General features: G+C 43.8%; 1 protein-coding gene across 2 annotated transcripts; it reads left to right on the top strand.

Annotated features, from left to right (window-relative positions):
- The first annotated feature begins 93 nt into the window (after positions 1-93).
- On the top strand, positions 94-21,804 carry abcd2 (ATP-binding cassette, sub-family D (ALD), member 2). 2 transcript variants are annotated; one of them, XM_080757097.1, is made up of 13 exons: positions 94-787; positions 1,228-1,612; positions 2,763-3,116; positions 3,830-4,010; positions 4,443-4,561; positions 11,624-11,789; positions 12,023-12,117; positions 13,629-13,774; positions 16,007-16,152; positions 16,480-16,564; positions 17,142-17,267; positions 17,587-17,834; positions 17,969-21,804. In XM_080757097.1, exons 1-12 carry the CDS (start codon positions 561-563, stop codon positions 17,789-17,791), a joined length of 2,235 nt encoding a protein of 744 aa, XP_080613223.1. In that variant the 5' UTR covers positions 94-560; the 3' UTR covers positions 17,792-17,834; positions 17,969-21,804. The 2 variants fall into 2 exon arrangements, with proteins under 2 accessions (XP_080613223.1, XP_080613222.1); XM_080757096.1 differs by having other exon boundaries at positions 17,587-21,804.
- The last annotated feature ends 2,045 nt before the right edge of the window (positions 21,805-23,849 follow it).

Consider the following 23,849-nt stretch of genomic DNA (forward strand, 5'->3'; position numbering starts at 1 on the left):
AAAACGCTGCTACGCCTCGTTACATCGACATTCGCAACCTATCGAATTATACTTGCCTTTATTAGTAACAGCTGGTGGATGAAACGTGCAGCAGCATACGGAAACAGTTTGTGTGCGTGCTATGCGCAATGTAGACCTATGTGTGCGTGTAAATTACGGATACTGTAGGCGGGCTAATGGCTATAGAAGAAGAATGGATATTGAATAGTAAATCAAATAGAACCCAGGCCACTAAGGCCAGGACTACCACACGTCATGCGGAAACGATGTTACTGCACATTTCGATAGGACAACATATTTGCGTGTAACAACGGAAACAGCAGCAGGAGGATGTAGCGGCGGCGGAGGTTCTTTGACATCACATTCTCATTCACAACCATCACACACAGGAATTCCTCTTTATTTTGCTCGCTCTCTCTGACTCTCTCTCTGTCTCTCTTGCTTCCGATGCTGTTATTATAATAACATGCATGATCTGGTCGGGACCGGTTCGGCATGGATCCGCGTGGTCTTATAACAGAGGACTAGACTAGGGAGGGATTCGGCGGAGGTTCTAAAATATGTCCAGTATCCTCGACGCGGCGTCCCGGGTGAAATGGGACCGGACCGCCGTGGCCAAGAGAGCCGTGCTCCTGGCCGCAGCCGCGGCCGGCGCCAGAGCCCTGTACCCGGTCATCTACAGACACATCCATCGCAGGAGAACCGGAGGTCCGGGGGAGAAGAACGGATCCGCCGCCGGTCTGGTGGTCGTCAAACCCCGCAGCGCCGAGGAGGAGGACCAGCAGAAGTAATAGACCTGTTAGACAGTTCTGTCTTTGCACTACGCTAGACAGTTATTATTTACAATATATTATGTAAATTACATAATGTTATTATCGTCTAATCGCAATTATTTGAGATCGTAATATATCTATTTCTTGCATAAATCGTCATAATAATTTATTACCATGTTAAAATGTTCATATATTTTCAAACACTTAGTGGAAGCAGATCTACAACATCCAAACGTACACGTATTAAGCTTGTAGATCTTCTATTCCACTCATTCCACTATTAATGTATTTTTTCAAAGTATAAAAGTAATTAAATGACTCGTGCAAAGCCAAAAATAAATTACCGGTACATTGTTCACAAGTTCCAAGTTTAACACAACCAAATAATTAATCGCAATTATTTGTGTGACAATTAATCGCCAACGTACGTATGTGTTGTAATCGTGTGTGACAGCCCTGCTGCGGCGAAGAAGAAGTCCACGTCCCTTGAGGTGAACGCTGAGTTCTTCCGTCAGATGCTGGAGCTGCTCAGGATCCTGTTCCCGCAGCTAGTGTCCAAGGAGCTGGCCCTGCTGTCGCTGCACTCCGTGGCGCTGGTCTCGCGGACCTTCCTGTCCATCTACGTGGCCAGCCTGGACGGCAAGATCGTCAAGACCATCGTGGAGAAGCGGCCGCGGCGCTTCGTGCTGCAGCTGGGCAAGTGGCTGCTCATCGCCATCCCGGCCACCTTCGTCAACAGCGCCATCCGCTACCTGGAGGGCAAGCTGGCGCTCGCCTTCAGGACACGCCTGGTCGACCACGCCTACCGCACCTACTTCACCGACCTCACGTACTATAAGGTAAGAACTATAAGTTATTACTGTACGGTTTCCCCAAACATTTCAGGCCATGGCCCCCCCAAATGAACAAAATCATCATCATTTGAACTGGGGACCTCAGGGGGCATGCGTTAGTCCGACATCCCGTTAGTCTGACTACGTGGCCGGGTGCGGTCAGTGTTGGGGTAACCGTTAAGGTTAGTATGGGGCTCTATGGTCGGAATATTGGGTAGTCGGATTTGTGGGTGTCGGACTACTATTGGGACGTCGGCAGCGATGGCTCCAGAAAATGTGACCCCCCCTACCCTGACAAGCACTTGGAGGCATTAGCCTTTACATTCAGCGTGCCTCGGTTCCACAGGTTGTGAAAACGCTTTGCACTGCAGATGTTCACAATGTTTGCCACTTTCTTACGGAATATTTGCCTAGTTTGGTATTTAAAAGGTCTTGAAAGTCATTCAATTGTCACTTTAGAATGTGCAGATAACGGAACCTCTATACATTTGTACTGGATTTTGGTTTTGTTTACTGTTGATTAAAACAAACAATGTTGCACAAAAGATAATCATCTGGGGAAACCCCCCCCCCCCCCCCCCACTGGGTCCGACCCCCAGTCTGGGAACCAGTGAAGTAGTGACCACTGAGTTACAGTTCATTTCCTCTACTGCAGTGGTCCCCAAACGTTGTTTTGGCCGTGCACCGGCTGTTACCTCCAGACCTATCTGACGCACCACCCCCCAACGCACAGTCTCGTTGTATTTGGCAGAAAAGTATAATTATTTTTATATGATTATGGCAAATAATCACAGAATGTTACTGCACTGAGAGACACGCAGCTGCTGTTCAAGGTTCAAGGTTTCTTTATTTTTGTCGCCCGAAGGAGAAAAGCTAGTTTATCTAGCGTCTCTGTCAGCATTCAATGAAAATGGCAAAAGTAGCAGATATACAAGCTCGAAGCGTGTCGCTTCGCACGCCGTGTTTCGAGCTTGTGGATCTGCTAATCTTGCAATTTTTAGCTGATCTACGACTTGTAGATCAGCTATTTTCAGCATGCAACCAAATGTACAACGACTTGTCTTTTACTTATACTGGATCTCTTGTCCACTAGTCCCTTCCTAACATTTTAGTCTAGTTTATTTTACTAGATTTTACTAAAGCCTGTACCCTATAGGTCAGCAACATGGACGGCCGGCTGTCCAACCCGGACCAGTCGCTGACGGAGGACGTGATGATGTTCTCCCAGTCGGTGGCCCACCTCTACTCCAACCTCACCAAGCCCATCCTGGACGTGCTGCTCACCTCCTACACGCTCATCCGCACGGCGCGCTCGCGCGGCGCCAACGCCACGGGCCCCACGCTGCTGGCGGGCCTGGTGGTGTTCGCCACGGCCAAGGTGCTGCGCGCCTGCTCGCCCCGCTTCGGCAAGCTGGTGGCGGAGGAGGCGCACCGCAAGGGCTACCTGCGCTACGTGCACTCCCGCATCATCGCCAACGCCGAGGAGATCGCCTTCTACAGAGGACACAAGGTGTGTGTGTGTGTGTGTGGGGGTGAAGGGGGGGTTGGGGGGGCAGTTCTAATTTAGGCCTGTGCCCGATTCATTTGACACAATCGCCTAATAGGGCTGTGTCGCGATTCCAAATTTAAGTTGCGATTAACTTAAAGAACAAATAAATCACTGACACATTTAATAATTACAAAACATTATGGAAATAGCGGAAATTGGTGATCTACAAGCTTACAACACGTCACAACGACGTTGTTGGATTTTGTGCATACGCAGCATAAATTAATCATGACACATGTCAAAAAAAGGCTGGTATAGTCCTTTAAATCCTGTGGCGGTCCAACACAACACAGTGTACCACAACCCTACAAACTAAAACAATTACAGTTTTCTTTAATAATAATGGAATTAGAGGAGAAACTGCAGCCAGTCTAATGCAGAGAGAATTGGAAGCTGTCCAAGTACACCAGTTTCCACTTGCAATGACATTGTGCGTCATGGGATGTACTGAGACGTTATAACAACACTACACTACTACTTTGCTAAACTACATAATATACCACCAGTGGTATATGTAGTTTTCCAGGCCATGGACCCCTTATAGTGACACTTGGGGCTCCAGAGATAAAATCCCATCAAACAACAAGGGACTGAAATGTAGAGAGAATCACTGTTACCTCTGTGTGTGTGTGTGTGTGTGTGTGTGTGTGCGCGTGCCCTGCGCCCTGCGCCAGGTGGAGATGCGTCAGCTGCAGAAGTGCTACAGCTCCCTGGCGGAGCAGATGAACCTCATCCTGTCCAAGCGGCTGTGGTACATCATGATAGAGCAGTTCCTCATGAAGTACGTGTGGAGCGGCAGCGGCCTGGTGATGGTGGCCGTGCCCATCATCACAGCCACAGGCTTCGCTGACAACGGTACACACTTCAACAATATGTATATCCCCTTTTCATTTCCTTTAGAATCACAGAAATCCCTTCCTTCTTACCGCTCTTTTTAACACAATGATTAACCAATTAAAACCCTCATAGCTCGCTGAGCTGAGCTTGTAGATCTTTGAATACAGTATATATTCTTTCAGAGCAAATGTTTTTTAACTCAAATCTTTGCTTCTGGGGGGCGGTCCCTGGAACAACATATTTTCAGAAGGGGGTCAGCGGCCAATTACATATAATATTTAGGGGTCCTTGACTCCTCGACATGAAATAGTTTGAAAACCACTGATCGGTAAAATAGGTTTTTCAGAAAACTGTCATGATTTAGAAGACATTTTGTAGAATCTGGTCTCAGTCCTAAATGGGTTAAGTAATTCTCTCTCCCTCTCTCTCTCTCCCTCTCTCTCTCTCTAGAAACGGCAGACGGCCAGGTGTCGATGGTGAGCGAGAGAACGGAGGCGTTCACCACGGCCCGCAACCTCCTGGCCTCGGGAGCGGACGCCATCGAGAGGATCATGTCCTCCTACAAAGAGGTGAGAGCTCCTCCTCCCTGTCCGTTCCACATCGCCTCCATGTGGAACACTGTCCACCAGTAAACTCGTATCTCCGCATTGGAGCAGCCGCTCCAATGCACAGCTTTGTGTGTCTGTCTGTCTGTCCGTTTGAGCACGGAGTCGATGACTTTGACTGGCTGATGTTATGATGACGTTCTCATCATCGTACGTCATCATCATGATCGGTTTCTGCCCCGACAGCAACGAATCGCCATGACAGAGGAGTCGTCTGTGCGTGCAAACTGAAACTAACAAAATAACTAGAATTGGAAAATAATAACTTTTATTTAACTGAAATAAAATGAGAAAAATAAAACATAATAAATAAAAAATAACTGTGTTAATAACAGTTTTGTGTATTTACAAAACGAGCTAAAACCAACTTAAATCATACAGGATATGGCGTTGATGTCAAAAATCTTCTAAAATAGCAAACGTAGCAGTTGTACAAGCTCACAACAGGATCAGCACACACACACAGACACACACACACACACACACACACACACACAAACACACACACACACACACACACACACACACACAAGAAACACGTACATCAGGGAATGAATGCCTTTGTTGGTTGAGGACCTACTGCTCTCTCCCTCTTTGCTTTTGAATCCAGAGAACGGTGAAACCCAGTTCAGTTGAGTTCATGCATTCATTCAGCCTTAGGATTGATTGGAGGCCTGTAAGAGGATTGTGCAGGAAAAGCCAGGGTCATTTGGTTCTGTTTCTCAGTGTTTGAGTGTTTCTTATCATACGAAAACTTCCTCTGCAAGCGATTAAGAAGGGAAGATGTGTGTTACAAAATGCACAATTATTCCGAATTTTTATTCTAAAATAGCAGATGTACAAATTTGTGATGCGCTGCAAGCTTGTAGATTATACTGTCTTTGTATAGCAAACGTATGAATGGATAAAGTGGTTAAAATGATCGTGATGCTGTGTTATCTACTTTTGCTGGGGACCCCCTGGAACCTCCCCAAGGACCCCTGGGGGTCCCCAGAATGCATACTATATACACGTTAGTCTGTAATCGCTCCACAGGTAAATACTATAGCTCTACCCTGGCCTGTGTTTTATGTTTTAGTGACATCAATGATGAGGATGTCGAGTCGACTGTATAATGTGTGGCAGACGCATGTCAGCAAGCCTCTGCTTGTTTCAGGGCCTTGGTAACTGTGGCAACTTTAAAAGGCATGCAACACATTCCTTAACGGGTACAATCTGCTCACACCTCAAAAAAGCTGCTGATATCATGGTGTGTGATTCATTATAGCGCACGTGTGTGCAGTGGTGGAAAAAGTACAGTTTTACTTAAGTAAAAGTATCAATACTGCAATGTAGAATTTACTCTCTGTTACAAGCAAAAGTCTGGAATAAAAAATGCACTTGAGTAAAAGTACAAAAGTAAAGTAGAAAGTACTTTTCCAAGTTTTCAAATGTCTAAAAACGTTTTGGAAATCGGAGATCTCAAAATTGTACTTAAGTAAAGTACTTAAGTAAATGTACTCAGTCGGCACGACTGATTCCAGTCATTTGGAGGTTTCCATAAAAGATTGGAATTAGCCGACCTACAAGCTCTCACTGTGTCACGCATTGAGAGCTTGACAGATTGCCTGTTTTCGGTGATTCTTTTAAGATAAGAGCATTTGAAGTGATCAAGCTAGCATTATGTTCAGAAGCATCTTCCATAAAATCATAGTCGTATGTTTCTCTATAAAAATCTAAAGTTAAAGCCTCAATCTGTGATTTTTTTCACCTGGTTGTCAGTATGTAGAACAGCAGGATCAATGTTAACGGCATCATTTTACATATTGTGTAACTGTTTGACTGCAGGATGAAGACATCGCAACCCGCTGTCTATCGGGTTGCAACTTGCAACCTAGCGAACTTCAAATTTATCATCATCATCATCATCACCTTTATTTATTCTCGGAAATACAGTTGAAGGCAAGCCCTCATTTTCAATGTAGCTGAGGTTACAATTCACAAATGCAGTCAAAACAATAAATCAACACAACATTATAAATCAGGATACAATTACAAAGGAACTTAAATGCAGAACAACCAGTAAAAATAAATCAATTGAAGCAGGAGCAATCATGGTGAAAAAATGTTCTGGAGCATTCCTTTGAACTGACCGAAGGATGGCATGGAGCTCCGTTTTAAATTGTGTGCTTGTTTTCTGAAATCCAAGCCATAAAAATACCTTTAGGGTTAGTTGTAAATTCCCTGTTGTGTGTATCTAGAAATGTTCCCGGGTCAGAATGACCTAGTGCATGTTGTTTAATCTTCTACAAGTAGTCACAAACAACTCTGTGTGTGTGTGTGTGTGTGTGTGTGTGTGTGTGTGTGTGTGTGTGTGTGTGTGTGTGTGTGTGTGTGTGTGTGTGTGTGTGTGTGTGTGTGTGTGTGTGTGTGTGTGTGTGTGTGTGTGTGTGTGTGTGTGTGTGTGTGTGTGTGTGTGTGTGTGTGTGTGTGTGTGTGTGTGTGTGTGTGTGTGTGTGTGTGTGTGTGTGTGTGTGTGTGTGTGTGTGTGTGTGTGTGTGTGTGTGTGTGTGTGTGTGTGTGTGTGTGTGTGTGTGTGTGTGTGTGTGTGTGTGTGAGACACTTTGTGTCAAACTGACCCAAACAGTATCTGTGCAATATTAACATAACAAGGTTACGAAAACACAAAACTAACAATTTTGTATTTAGATTTGTGTTTATTCTGAGGTGACGGGGGGGAGTTTCCCTGGTTGGACGGAGCGAGTGGAAGGAACACGTTATTCCAAACAGTTCCTTTCCCCTCCATCAGGCGCCCCGGGGGGAGGCAGTGTAGTGACCAGAATTACTGCATATACGATTAGGTACATACCCTAGGCCCTAGGGTATGTACCTGGTCGTACTAGGGCCTAGGTCCTAGGGCCTAGGTCACATGGGGAGAACATGCAAACTCCACAAAGAAAGGCCCTTTCGCCAACCATTTTTTACGTCTAATTGTGAATTCTAGAACAGTGCCAGTTGGCTAATAAATTGCGAGGTCGTTGTGATGTCAGAACATCGTTGTGATGTCGGAACAGGGCCAGCTCCATATATGGAGATCTAGGGGTGATCAGTGCCCGTTGGGGTGTGATCAGGTGTGATGTCAGAACAGGCCAGCTCCATATATGGAGATGTAGGGGTGACCTGGATTTGGGCCCTGTCTGGACTGGACCCTGGGCAGAGGCTTTTGTGCTGGTTCTGGAGAACCGGCGCTCCGACAGAGCACTGCAGTCCCTGTGGTGGTGTGGGACGGCCTGTGTCAAATTTGAAGTTGGTGGGCGAACGGTTCTCGAGTTACGGGGATTACAGACGTAGACACAGACGCTGTGCATTTATATACACTAGACCTGTACGTGGCCGTCGCAGTCGGCCACCGGCCTACTTGGGAACGATGCAACTTGGGAGTTACGTTCATTACAACCGTACACACACTTACGCACGCACGTACGCAGAGACGTGGCGCATTGTATAGTACATATATATATATAGCCTACAGCAGTGGTATTCAACTGGCGGCCCGCGGAGCGCCCCCTTGTGGCCCCTGTGTGTGTGTGTGTGTGTGTGTGTGTGTGTGTGTGTGTGTGTGTGTGTGTGTATGTGTCTACATCTATTCTAAGGTAGCATATACAGTACCTGTATAGACATATTCCTGCTCAACTGTGTACTGTTGTATTCTATATACATAAATCTTCGTGTTTGAGCACAAAATGCATTTTGAGAACCCACACATTTCCACGCTTCGCGCCCATCACAATCATTCTACAGTTGTGAACCCCGGCCTAATCTAGTTGAATACCCTACAGTATATGGAAATATTTAAAACATGGAAAACAATGAGTACTCATGAGCTTGCCTCAGCATTGACAAATGAAATCCTCTGCTAGCTAGCTCCGGTGTTAATAACCCCAGAGGCTTAATTATTTATACTGTTGTGAGCTTGTAGATCAGCTATTTTGGGCACGCAACGATAAGGGTAATTCACCTGTGAGCAGCCAATTATACAGTGAACATGCTACGCTCTCGAAGGTCTCTGGCAGGACTAAAACATCATGGCAAAAGGTTATCAATGTTTATTACACGGCTTGGTTGAATGCTTGATTCTGATTGGTCAATAAATTGCTGAATTCAGCCGTGTCATTTCTTGATAATTACCTGCTCTGCTCTATAACAGACCGCTGTCTAATCAAAGACTAGGAGCACCTGCTGCACTGCTTGGATTTTATGCTGTATCCAACATAGCAGCCATGTATACAAACACACAATGTCATTTACAACTAAACGTGAAAACATTTGAAGCGAGAAATAGACAATGCAGTACCCGGAAATGGATTCCATTTGATCAACACTCACTTCCTTGTTTTCCGAGGCAACTGTGTTGCGTTCGGCGGGGCCAACTTGGAATAGCCTACTTTCATTTCCGTAAGCTAGGAAATACTTTGTATTGTTGTCACTTTTGGGTGTGTTGTTCACCCTTCAGGGTGATTATGCCACCTCCGCTCCCTGTCTGTGATTTATTTATCAGTAATGACCATTTAGCCATTCATTATCCCTTGCAAAGGACAGACACAAAAAAAATCATTCCTGCTGGGATTGGATGAATCGGACAATAACGTGAAGAATCGTCCCCAAAACCGTGTCATCCATTTAGATGACCCACGTAACAATGTCACACATGGAATATCTACTTTAAATTAACAATGCTAGAGCGGTGCCCATTGGAGCCTCTACAGCGGTGCCAGTTGGGCACTGGCCTACTTGGAACAATGCAAGTTGGAAATGCATGCCCCGCCCAGATATTATGTCTGTGTCGCTTTTATGCCCAAAAATGTCAGGCATGCCCAAATATGGAGTCTATGCAAACATCAGAATAATGTCAGAACAGGCCAGCTCCATATATGGACACTGGGCAGGGGAATGGTAAGCGTCTGTGTGATCTACAAGATAACAACACATCACGATTGTGTTTGTTAGCTGGTAGATCTATAGATCTGATCTGAGCAACACCATCTTACTACAGATTATAGGCTAGATGAGGCTTTAAAGCATTAGAATACTTAGTTTACCAAGAATCAGGATGTCATTTGTCACACTCGGGTACAAGCAGCAAGATGCTTTTGTGGGACATCACATGTTCAGAGAAGACAAATAACAACAAGATATAACGAATGCAGCCTGAATGCAGTTTCTGTTTGTATCACTGTCACACTCTGAGCCTGTTTACTGTGAGTTGGGGGCATTACATCCTGCCATACGACCCCCAAGGGCTGATACGGCAGAATTCAATCACAAGCTTATCGCCCCTCTTGCTCCTTTTTAGCTGGTGGTTACGGTGAAGAAAAGAACCGTGAGTGGCTGAGACGGATGTTTATGCTCAAGCGTCTGCGCATGCTGTGCTAAATGAGTTTCACGTGGACTGTGCTAAATGAGTTTCATGCCTGCGTGCAACAATCAGATATGCGATCATTAGATTTACAGATACTACGCAAATGGTAATTTTGCGGTCATTTTGCATGTATTTTTAGTCGCACATGATGTGATGTCAGTCAACACTTTAACATTGTGCTGAAAGGGGGAAAGCCTGATCTCGGATGGACAGTATAGTACAGAAACTTGTCTGTGTAGGGATGGAGGGACATACAATGTATTGAACCAACAACAAAATAATTCCAGTGTTTTTTTATATATATATTGGATTGTATAATATTAACCCATTTAGACCTGAGGCCGATTAAAATAATGTCTTTTAAATCCACAGTTTTCTGAAAAAACTATGTTTCTATGTCAGTGGTTCTCAATCTATTTCATGTCAAGGACCCCCAGAATTATATGTAATTGGCCGCCGACCTCCATCTGAAAATATGTTGTTCCAGGGACCTCCCAGATGCAAATATTTGAGTTAAAAACGTTCGCTCTGAAAGAAAATATATTCAAAGATTTGAGCCACATTTTCACGATTTTTCAAAAATAGCAGATCTACAAGCTACAAGTGCCTATAAGTGGGGTTGGCGAAAGGGCCTTTCTGTGTACAGTTTGCATGTTCAAAACACATGCAGTAATCCAGGTGTCTATACTGCCTCCCCCGGTCATTCAAGGAAGCATGAGCTCAGTTCGGGGCTCTCCCCACGTTGGCAGCGGGAGAGTAGCGACCAGGATTACAGCTTAGGCAATTGGTGAAAAATGCACCCAGAATATACTGTATAACAAGTGTAAGGTAAAGCCTAGTGGAAGCTTGTATTGTATTATTAATTTATTATCAGATAATGTCAATATCGTGCATCCCTGCTCATCTGTATTTGTTAGCCTTGTTGCTTTTTGTTTTTTTATTTAAAAAAAAAGAATCTGCAGATCAAAAATAGCAGATCTACAAGCTCGTAGCGCGGCTTGTAGATCTGCTATTTTTCAATAGCTAAAGTATAATTAACATCATGCTTGGTTGGTTCCCATCCTGAATGGGTTAATATGGCGTCCGCGTCACACAAAAGCATCAGAAGTACAGTAGCAGATCCTCAAGCTGGAAACGTGGCACGTCACACGCTTTGAGCTCGTAAATCCGTTACTTGTGCTACTTATTTGAACTGAAAAGTAACAGTTTGGGACATATGAGGTTTCCATCCAAAATGATAATCACGTTTTGAATGGCTCTGCATGACCTACATTGAACAGACTCTCCTCCTTGACACGTTGCAGATGTAATGCTTAACGTTTTTCATACTTTTTTTTTACGACGTTTGTTGTCAGACAATAGCCAATCCACGCTCTGCGCCCTTGTAGTTGGGCTATTTTCAGCAAGTGACAGTCACAGGCATACGGCTTTCAATTAGTCCAGAGAAATGAACCGTGTGTGTGTGTGTGTGTGTGTGTGTGTGTGTGTGTGTGTGTGTGTGTGTGTGTGTGTGTGTGTGTGTGTGTGTGTGTGTGTGTGTGTGTGTGTGTGTGTGTGTGTGTGTGTGTGTGTGTGTGTGTGTGTGTGTGTGTGTGTGTGTGTGTGTGTGTGTGCGTGTGCGTGTGCAGATCACAGAGCTGGCTGGCTACACGGCGCGGGTGCACAACATGTTTTTGGTGTTCGCGGAGGTGCAGCAGGGCAAGTACAAGCGCTCCTCCGTGACAACGACCCCTGCTGGTGGGGACAAGAAGAGCAGACTGGACATGCACATAGACGGACCGCTGGAGATAAGAGGTACACGCACACAGTCACACACACACACACACACACACACACATTTAGCTACTACGTCCGCATCTTTAAACTGGTGGCGCCAGTATAGCTGTCTCAACTCACTTGATGAAAATAGCTGATCTACAAGCTTGCAACGCGGTGCGAAGCATTGCGTTATGTGCTAGATCTGCTATTTTCACTAGTTTGGGTCCCGGGCAAACGTCTAATCTCTCTTTGTGTGTGTGTGTGTGTAGGTCAGGTGATAGACGTGGATAAGGGTATAGTATGTGACAGTGTTCCCATCATTACCCCTAATGGCGACGTGGTGGTTTCCTGCCTCAACCTCAAGGTGAGTCCGCACTACTCTGCTGTCAAGACTCTGTGTTGTGTTGCCTTGAACGAGGAAAAGTAGCCGACAGTTTTATGAAAAGCCTATGTTTCTATGTCGGTGGTGCTCAAACTATTTCATGTCAAGGACCCCAGAAATTATATGTAATTGGCCACCGACCCCCATCTGAAAATATGTTGTTCCAGGGACACCCTCGAAGCAAAGATTTGAGTTAAATATACTCAAAGATTTGCGCCACATTTTCACGATTTTAGCACTCTTTCAGCACTATTTCAGAAATAGCACTCAGTGCTTGTAGATCTGCTATTTTTCAATAGCTAAAGTGTAACATAATGCTTTAAAACACCAAAAGGGGTTCCCGTCCAGATCTACAAGCTCACAACGCTTCCCAGCCTTGAGAGCTTGTAGATCTGCTCTTTTCACCATGCAACTCCATTATACGACGAAGTATCAAACATGGCTCAAAAACCAATTAAAACCGGGAAAGCGTCGGTTCAGATTTTAGCGTTGGCTATTGAAAAACAGATGTACAAGTGAAAGTGTGAGAACTACCGTACACGTTTGGAGGGCATTTGTAGAATCGGCCTCAGGTCTAAGTGGTTAAAAGCATGTTTGTCCTCCCTCTGTAAATGTTACACAAACAGGATGTGTGTGAAAGTGAAACTGACTCCCAGGCCTGCTGTGTGTGTGTGTGTGTGTGTGTGTGTGTGTGTGTTTCAACTCTGTACTGAAAATACTGACATTTTTGCACATCTCTCTGCTAACACACCAGATGTTGTTGTGGTTAATGAAGAGAACAAATCAGTTTTCATTCTTGAAATGGCCTGCACCTTTGACTCTAGCTTAGAGGAAGCCTTTATGACTAAGGTCATTAAGTACCAGCCGCTCCTCCAGTCCATCATTGAACTAGGCTATAGGTGCAATCTATATGTGTTTATCTTCGGCAGCCTAGGACATGTACACAGTTTGGTCGTAAGAGGCTTCCAACAACTTGGGATGCCGAAAAAAGCAGCCAAACGGCTTGCGAAATTCTGTGCAATATCTTCCACTATCGGTAGCCGCCAAATATGGCGAAGACGCTGTTACCTGTACCCCTGAAGGGTGTGTGGGTATTTATTTGTTCGGGATTTGCTGACTGCATTCTGTACGGCACCTTGTAAATATTTGTGTCCTTGTATTTGTATCTCTTATGTGGACATAAATAAATGATTAAAGTGTGTGTGTGTGTGTGTGTGTGTGTGTGTGTGTGTGTGTGTGTGTGTGTGTGTGTGTGTGTGTGTGTGTGTGTGTGTGTGTGTGTGTGCCAAATACTGTTCTGTTTCAGCTGTTATAGTAGGTAGTTTGTCTTTGTGGAGGAGGAGGTGCCATGTGTATCCTTAAGTGAACATGAACTGTCAACCCCGTTATATTTGTTTCCTTGTAAGAATTCATTGTAATTTGTGGATTCAAATAAAGAAATCAAAATGTGTGTGTGTGCGTGTGCGTGCGCGTGCGCGCGTGCTCGTTGGCAGGTAGACGAGGGCATGCATCTGCTGATCACCGGGCCCAACGGCTGTGGGAAGAGCTCTCTGTTCAGGATCCTGAGCGGCCTGTGGCCCGTCTATGGAGGCTCCCTGCACAAACCCTCACCTGAGCACATGTTCTACATCCCCCAGAGGTACACACACACACACACACACACACACACACACACGCACGCATAGTCGCAGACAACCCATATCTCAGGATCAATCTCAGAGTGGTGCAGTGGATTAAAACCAGTGAGGTCCATCGTTCAGGGAACAGTGAACGTAATGTACTCCACTGTAACAGTAGCTGTGTGTGCGTGTGCGTGCGTGCATGTGTGTGTGTGTGTAGGAAACCAAAGCAGTGTCCTCAGTGTTAAATATTTACCATGCAAACCCGCACAGAAATTCAAGTCCTTTCTGTTACTTTGGAAGTTTGTTTCATCCTTCCTGAATTGCCAGATGGCTGGGACACTTTGGGGCAGATGCGTGATGGGTTCTGTCTGTACCAGGAATGCTGAACAGATCGCAACAATAAGGGCCTTTCTCGGCCCCACCCCTCTCCAATTCTTTATATTGTGTTTAGTTTCAAAGATGGCCGCAGCACCAGGAGGGGGTGGGGCAGAGGTGAGCGGGTGGGGTTGACATATGCCCTTACTGGGCTGTGTTCACACGTTCAAGACACCTGTCTTTCTTTCTTTCTCACCTTTATTTATACTCTAAATACAGTTGAGGGCAAGCCCTCATTTTCAACGTAGTCAAGGTTACAATACATAAAATACACCTGTCTTGTGTCTGTGTTTAATGGCCGCTTCACTGCATTTCCAATGGGCATATGTCGACCCCACCCGCTCACCTCTGCCCCACCCCCTCCTGGTGCTGCGGCCATCTTGGAAACTAAACACAATATAAACAGTGGGAGAGAGGTGGGGCCGAGAAAGGCCCTTATTCTTTCTCCCCAATTTAGTCATTATGAAAATGCATTGATTCCTCCCCACACACACTTCCGTGTGTTGTCAGTGCTGTTGTATCCTCCTGATTCACCTGCCAGTGAGGAGCCCACACAGCGAGGAAACAGAGCCTCCGTCCTACTCCTCCCGCCCAACGGGGTCAATTATTTTGAAGACCCCAACATTCACCGGAAGCAATATCGCCTAAAGCTAGGTCATCAGAAGCGTTGATATTGTAACCGCGAGGTAGCGACAATTTTAGCGATGAGCCGCTAACATTGACGTTCTGTTAAAACACCTCAACCTAAGAAAGGATTCAGACTAAGAGAAAAAAGCGTTTTAACCCATTTAGGACTGAGACCAGATTCTACAAAATGTCTTCTAAATCATGACAGTTTTCTGAAAAACCTATGTTTCTATATCACTGGTTTTCAAACTATTTTGAATTAACTACTAGTTAAAAAGCGTTCATTGAGAAAGAATATATACAGTATTCAAAGATTTTCGCGATTTTTCTTGTAGATCTGCTATTTTTCAATAGCTAAAAGTATAACAATTCTTAAAACACCAAAAAAGATTCCCGGCCTGAATGGGTCAAGATTGCGGTCATTACAGGAGTCTATGGGCGCAGCCATCTTGGTCAGGGTACCTAGGCCGAGCCAAGCGTTGCCTATGGGGGACGCTGCTAGAAGGTGGATATCAGTGAGAGTGAGTTAAGACCGTGAAAGCATCTGTGTCATTCATTTTAACCACCTTAACCATAATTTTATACTGAATTGGTTATTCAAAAATAGCAGATATACAAGCCCATCATACTGTAGCGTGTCACTTTGTGCCGCTCCATAAGCTTGTAGATCTGCTATTTTGGAAAACTCTTGTTTGTGCAAGTGTGTGCAAATCTTCGAATACATATTTTTAAAGCGAACATTTTTCAACTGAAATCTTTCCTTCCGGAGGCCAATGGAACAAAATGTTTTGAGATGGAGGTCCACGGCCAAATACATTCATAATTTTTACTCGGGGTCCTTGACATGAAAAAGTATTTAGACAAAAATACATTTTTAGAATCGGCCTCAGGCTTTAAAGGGTTAAACCCTAGGACCTGTATCAGATCGACAAGCTCACACACGCTGTGGTGTGAGCTTATGACAGACAACAGAAAGGACACTAGTAGAGAGCCCTGAGGGATTCCGCTCAACCTTATGGGGTTTAAGTGGTTAATTTTTAATGTAGGGAGTGAGCCATCTGTAGGACGTAACTGTAACTGGGTCCATATACGACACTCAACGGATACAAACACCAGTGGTGGACTCGCATTACAAGTACTCACATTACGTACTTGAGTATATATACCGTATGCAGATCCAAATAAAATAATTCCAATGTGTGTGTGTGTGTGTGTGTGTGTGTGTGTGTGTGTGTGTGTTTTTTCAGGCCCTACATGTCCATTGGCTCTCTGAGGGACCAGGTGATCTATCCTGACACGGTAGAGGACATGTCCTCCAGGGGCCTCAGAGACGAGGACCTGGAGTCCATCCTGGACATTGTCCACCTCAACCATATCGTCACCAGGGAGGGGGGTAAGACTCAAATACACTGCTTGTTAGAAGATTTGTTTTTCGCCTGGAAAATCTCATATTTTTTTCATAATCGGTTAAATTGATTACTTTGATTAACTGTTGGGGGGGGCGCCTGCTGGCCAAGTGGTCCAGGCGCATGCCACGTATAGGCTCTGGTCCCGTTCATGGCGACCTTTGCTGCATGTGTCTCCCCTTCTCTCTCTCCCTCTTTCCTGTCTATCCTCACTTGATACTATCAATACATTTAAAAGGCATAAAAGCCTAAAACAAACCTTTAGAACTGTAACCGTTTGATTAACTCATTTATCACCAATTGTGTGTTCCCAGGCTGGAATGCTGAGCTGGACTGGAAGGACGTACTGTCAGGAGGAGAGAAACAGCGGATGGGAATGGCCCGAATGTTTTACCACAAGTAAGTGAGAAACAACCCTGGTCCTGAACAGTGGTTCACAAAACCTTTTAGCTCGAGTCGAGAGCCTCGAGAAATGAGACGTTGGCCCGGGAACCAAACTAGACGTGTTGTGAGCTTGTCGATCTGCTATTTTCACTACTGAACTACTATTGTATACTGGGTATAACTGGTATTACGTAACTGAAGGGGCATTGTTTGCAATGTCATGGTACTACTGGCAGTGTCATCATCATCAGAACAACACAATTTAAACTCGGAGCACAGTTTATTGATCGATTGATTACTAGACAGCAACAGAGAACATTCAACCACTTGGTCTAAAAGGATAACACCAAAAACACACAAAAAAGTCCATGTGGTCAAGTTGTTTCCATTCGGGTCATATGTGTTACTTTATTACTTGTACTTTTTATGGTAAAAGCGCTCAAACTTTCTTCTTTCTTGCCTTCTTCCCTTTCTTGTTTTTTTGGGGGAGGGAAATGACACGATGGGAATTATGCACTAATTTCAACCACTTTTTTTACTCGTGATGTGACAATAAAGTTGATTCTACCACCATGGTGTCACTGTGTGACAGGCCTACATATGCCCTGCTGGACGAATGCACCAGCGCCGTCAGCATCGACGTGGAGGGCAAGATCTTCCAGGCCGCTAAGGATGCCGGGATTTCCCTCCTCTCCATCACGCACAGACCCTCCCTGTGGTAAGACTTCTCTCCTCTAAACTTCATATACAGTATGTTTGCGTGGTAAACCCAGTCAGAATGAAAATGGTGCACACGGTTTCACTGTCGGAGGCCTAGGGGTAAGGCACGGCCGAGCGAGCTAAACTGAGCGAGTCGCCAAAATGGGTAGGGTTTAAAAAAAGGCAAAAGCATGCTCTGTATGTATGTACGCTAAATGGTATGTTATAAAAACTTGATATCAAAGAAAGAAATATATATATATACTGTATACATACAGTATATATTAGAATTTTATTTTCCGTTCTCTGAAAACCTGACGCGTTCTTCATGTCCACAGGAAGTACCACACCCACCTGCTCCAGTTTGATGGCGAGGGCGGCTGGCGGTTCGAGCAGCTGGACACGGCCACGCGCCTCTCCCTCACCGAGGAGAAACAGGGGCTGGAGACCCAGCTGGCCGGCATTCCCGAGATGCAACACCGCCTCAACGAACTCTGCAAGATCCTCGGAGAGGACTCGGTCCTCAAGACCACTGAGGAGTAAAGGAGACGGGAGGGGAGCCCCTGTTAATGAAGCCATCTACACAGTAAAATCCTGAGGGTTAATTTGAATGCGAAAATGTTTTTACACATCAAAGGTTGAATGAACACCCTGGATGTTTACGTTGTAGTGGAGCTTCCTCTTTTCAATCCCTGCGTTTTGCACTCTTGTCTTTTCCAGGGAGAGAATGGAGGTGGAGAATGGTGGAAAACGAGGAACAATAAGTATTATGTTGTAACCCTAATGTTTTTCTTTGGCGACCAGTGGTGGCTGATTGCTGGCTGCATTCCCAGTTTGTACATTGTTCCGATATGTTTGATTTTCTTAGCCTACATGCGTTTCCCATACAATTTGTCGCATGGGCTCATAGTAACCACTAATATTTTGAACAATACGACACAATAGTTTATTTTTTATAGCACTTTACTCTGAATTATAAGGCTGTTTTAAGTTGTTGTTGTGGTTCAGGTCACAATGATATTTTAGCTGTACAATGATATTTTAGCTACCATATGTTATCTTTTAATCTGGAACCATTTTGCTTTGGTCCCAAATGCGGCATTCCTCTACTTGTTTCATTTGAATGTAGCATTGTTTGTCTTGCCACTATAATTTAGATTACTTTTTGTAAATGACATATTTTTGTCATGAGATGCTGGAGCAAATTGTTTGTTTGAGTGAAGAGTTCATAAGCCTAGTACACAATGGCAGTGTCACCTCAGTGTGACGGTTAATTATTTGACTTTCAATTTAATTTATTTTAGACTGAAATCCCTTCAAAAGCAACAGTGTATAATAAGGTACCTTGTATGCAGGGCGTGTAGCATAAAATATTATACTAAAATCTACAAAAGAGATTGGTAGGAATTAAGACCCAAGGCCGATTCTACACAACATTTTCGTGCCAAGGACACCCAAAATGATATATGGCCATGAAAGTTCCCGTTTTTAATAGGTTTAAAGAAATCCTGACATGTAAAGGTGTTTTATTGACAGTCACCGGCACAGATTATGCTGCAGGAACAATTATATACATGTTATATTATATGTCTTACTGTATATGTAAATGCAATGTTTTGCGTTGTAACTTGTCAGATTAATGAGTCCAATAACATTTCATAGCAATGTTACGGTTTAAGCGTTTGAAAGTGGTGCATTCTGCTCAAGATCAGATAATCATTTTCTGCTTCAATTTTATTTCACTCTTTCATGTGAAGGACCCCCAAATTGATATGTATTTGCCCCCCCCCCATTATTATAATTATTTTTCTTGTGCACAACTGTAATCTCTGACTACACCTACAGTACACATCACATGAATGAGGGACAGGTCATAGGAGATATAGGGGTCGGTAAACGGGTTGCCATACCGTTAGAGCCAGCAATTGCAGTCAGTCACGCCTCTAGGCAAGCACTTGAACCCACTAGACAGTTTTCTGTGCTGAGGCCTGCTTTGGTGCAGAACACGTGAATGGCGACGTTTGAAGTGAATACTGCTTCGGTCAGTCGGTGAATCACATAGTCAGCGCAGTTCAATCTCTAACCACATGAACCCTATTGATCGTCCCTCTTCTGGACGTTTCATAATAGGCATTAAGCAGGGACATGCCACGTTCAAGCTTGTTGTTTTTTTTGCTGATTTTGAATGCTGAATAGTAACTGTTTTTGACATTTCAATATTTTGTTTTAGGGCATGGCACGAAGTGTTTCACTTTTTTTTCCTTCAAATATTTAGAGCACCAAATTGTCTTGATAATCTACTCATGTATTATTTTATTACACGTTTCAAGTAAGACAGTTGGGTTTATTGGAAACAGGATAGCCTATGACATTCACATCAACTTGAAACGTAGCCTACCGAATCCGGAAATAAATAATAATAAATAGCGGATCTAGAATAGGGATCTATTCAAGATCTTCTATTTATTATTATTATTAATTATAAGTTCAACTAGGGATCTAAGTTCAACTAAGTACTGTATATAGGGTTTTGAGCAGTTAGCAAACAGTATAGTAGAGCACACCGGTTACCAGAAATGTATCCAAAGTTAGTAGGGTGGAGGTTGATTTTGGAAATGTTTACAGTGTTTCCTGTGGTTCAGATGTCCTGAACATAGAACATAAAACACTGGCTCTCGTATCACACTGAATCACATATGGGCAAGTGAGAATGACACATGCTCCAAAGTCAAGTGTGCTCACTGTGCTGTCATATTTAACTCATTCATAAAACACCCCGGAAATCCCAAAAGACTAATCCAACACTGCCAAATAAGTTGCTGATGAATGAGGGATTTTCATGAAAACAAAAGAACCCTGATAATTAGCGGTTTTCATTGACCTAGTCACTGTCCAAGATCTCCATCATTTCATTTCCGCTTCACTACCAGTAATTTGAATACCTGTACCTGATTGCATGGTATTGACTATTGATATTCAGGGCAGACATGGACATATACAGTACGTAGTCCTATACTCCCCTACAACAGAAGTGGAAATGACTTTGATGCATTGATCCAGTAGTGGCTCGCTCAAGAGTGAGTGCACGGGGAAGAAGTCAGAGGTTCAGTGTCTTGCTCAGGGACAATTGACCAGGCAACACGGAGCCTGGAGGAGCCGGGGAATCGAACCGGGGACGTTCTGGCTCCCAGACGGTCGCTCTACTCTTCTCAAAGGATGTCCAATTGATCCGCCTCAGACTGATACCGTTGGACGCCAGTGCGTCAGCAGTCAGCACACATACGGTATAAAAAGAGAAAATAAGTTCCCTGTTCTGCATATTACAGCGCCCTATTTTCTCCAGTGCCTTACTCCTTGTCCATAAACTTCTTTGCCTTTTTTCTTTTACTATTTTGAAAATCTGTTTAAATTTGTTCAACTAGCCGATCTACATCGAGACACTTGTAGAACGGCTATTTGACGGCTATTTTTTTAAAAGGCAAAGAGTTTAGGGATAAGGGGTAAGGCACGGGCGAAAATAGGGCCACTTTAGGACTCACTGACACTCCCCAGCATGGTACAAGAGGGCTAACATGTCACTGATGTCGCTCCATTTGTACTCCCTCGTAGGACGATGGTGTCGTCCGCCGAAAAGAGGCTGTTGTGAGCTTGTAGATCAGTGGTTTGTGAGATCACTCTGCGTGCAACACCGACGTACAACAAAGTATAAAATGCGTGTCTGCCTTGTGTTGGAGAACACTCAAGGGCAATGTCAGTTGGAATTGTTAACAAATACACTGCTATTGTTTAGCCAACAATGACATGTCTTGTCTTAGATGGTTCCCAAACATTTTAGCTTCTCTCTCCGGGACCCAAACTAGTGAAAGCTACAAGCTCACAATGCGTTGTCGTGCGACTTTGTTGTGAGCTTGTAGATCTGCTATTTCCACTATTTCTTAAACATCTTTTTTATTTTTTATTTAATATTATTAATAGAATTGCAACTGGCGACCCATGCAAAATGTGTTCCGCCCTCCGACCCAGTACTCTTCGGGAAACACTTTTAAATATGTAATTTACTAATTAGTTATATAACGACAATGGCTTTATGCAGACTTGTATAAAATGCTCATGCATGTCAAAGGTTGAATGAATCAACGCCATGTAATTTTTTTAGTTTGGGTTCCATTAATTAAGATTGGTTGAAAGTTAACTTATGTTATGTGAGACTTCCCTTCTTCACAGCAAGTGTTTATTGAACTCTTGAGACAGCACAAAGGGATATGCCTACATTAACACTGAGCATTTAATGCTGAACTCCCATTGTCTAAAGCCAGTCAAACTTTTTCTTGTCAAGGACCCCCAAATTGTATTTGGCGCCCATATGAAAATGTTTTGTGCCAGGGACCCCCAGAAGAGAAGATGTATGCAAACAGGTATTCAAACTAGATCTGCCCTCATGCAGCTGAGTATTCAGACTTTAGAGTCCCCGGGTCTCCTGAAGAATGTACATTTATTTTATTTTTATTTTTTTAAGCTCATTCTACATGAACTGGAGACGAAATTGATTCACATTAAAATTAGATTTTGAAAGTATGGTATTGTCTTATATTTTAGTTATCTCAGTGGATGATGTGTATTATTTATTTGCTAGTGTTTTTGTGTATTATATTGAAAGGGTTAGTTGAAATGCAGACGTATGAGTTGCATGTCACAGATCACACCACATTTACTATGAAAACCCGTCCGTCAGTCGTGTCACACCTCCATAGATGGTTAATTGGTTATCAGTCCACTAAGTATAGACTATAGCTTTGATGTACAGATTATTGATGTTTTGGTTTCATTGAATAGGTTAAGTAACAAGTTGACCATTTACCTACGTTTTTATTTTACTAGTATGCATTTGTATTACGGCTAGTGCTGTCCTGACTCCTTGTCCTTGCTTATTGTATATAGCCCTGGATTATGGATCTAGCCATACGCCCCCCCCCCCCCCTCTGCTCAGCACCTTGGATGGGGTGGTGTGGGAGGGGAGGGGATGGCAGCCGGTTGGGGAGATCAAATCAAACTTTATTTCTAGAGCACACTTACAAAGAACAAAAGGTCAACCAAAGTGCTGTACAAGATCATAAAAATACTGTACTGTACTGTACTGTACTGTACTGTACTGTAACTGTACTACGCCACAACGCATTGACAATTTGACATGTGACCGGCACGTTGTGGCCAGTGGTTCAACACTACCTTATCCTACCATAGAGAATGCATGGGAAAGCGTCCGTTTAGAGTGCAGGTCCTATCAACGTCGTATGGACGTCATATGGACGTCTTTTTGCAACGGACTGTGAGTCTCGGGGTCGTATCCTGAGTTTGACTGTCAGGTCGTATCGACGACGTTGTACGGACGTCATATGGACGTCTGGTTGGGACGGCGACCTGGACGTATACGTTCTGGGTTGGCGGTTACAGAAAGGTCTTTTTGACGTCTGGCTGGGACGGCGACCTGGACGTATACGTTCTGGGTTGGTGGTTACAGAGAGGTCTTTTTGACGTCGTATGGACGTCTGGCTGGGACGGCGACCTGGACGTCGTATGTTCTGGGGTTGGTGGTTACAGAGGTCTGTTTGACGTCGTATGGACGTCGTATGGACGTCCCGTTGGTTATGTGCTCAGGACGTCGTATATGTACGTTTTGGGGGTGGTGTTTACAGAGAGGTCTGTGGGACGTCGTATGGACGTCCCGTTGGTTATACGCTCAGTGAGGCAGAGAGATAAAAGCTGTCTTGTGCAACTTGAATTATAGATTTTTGTTTTTGATGAAAATTTATGTTTGTGATGCTAAAAATAAGGCACAGGTCAGGTGGTGACATAATCTAGGCCTGACATTTTAAATCAACACCAACACAAAACAACAGTTATAAAGAATTATTTGTTGATTTGGATGGAGAAATTATCTAAAAACTCAAAACGTGTTGTATTTTCAAAATACCTTTTTTGTGCACATTTTGGAAAATCTTTAAAACATTTTAATACTATTATATTATTATATAATAGTATATCATACATAATATATATAATAGTATAATATATAAATATATATTATACCTATATTTCTAGATCCGGGTCCATGGCCAAATACATTTTAAAAAATGGGGGGGGGGCACACTGATTTACATGATGTAGGCTAAGTAGGCTACTAACCTGAACTAGACAGCAGGCCACTTGAATGGTTAGCAAAGCAAAGCTGCTATGATTAAAATGGAAAAGTATTCAATAAAATAGTCCATTCGTCAAAAACAGGACTTCCCATTTTATGTGGTCTTGTGATAGCATCTAATAACCACAAGATGGTGCCAACTGCCATATATAAGTATGGATGCTTGGTATGGTAGTCAACATTATTCAAAACACCTGTGCAGGGTAAATAGTATAGTGGGATGTACTTTTAGGCAGGCTGCTTACCAATGAGTATGACCATTCAGTAGTCCAAAGACATTGCATGTTTCAATAGATTGAAATGACAAAATCCCCCCCCCCCTCCCCACACCACACCGTTTATCATCTATATCCCACTGCCGAAAGTCTGAGGTGTTCAGTCAGGTCATATAATATTTATTAT

The sequence above is a fragment of the Protomyctophum bolini genome (genome assembly GCF_963924005.1).
Source record: "Protomyctophum bolini genome assembly, chromosome: 23".
In the NCBI taxonomy this organism is placed as follows: domain Eukaryota; kingdom Metazoa; phylum Chordata; class Actinopteri; order Myctophiformes; family Myctophidae; genus Protomyctophum; species Protomyctophum bolini.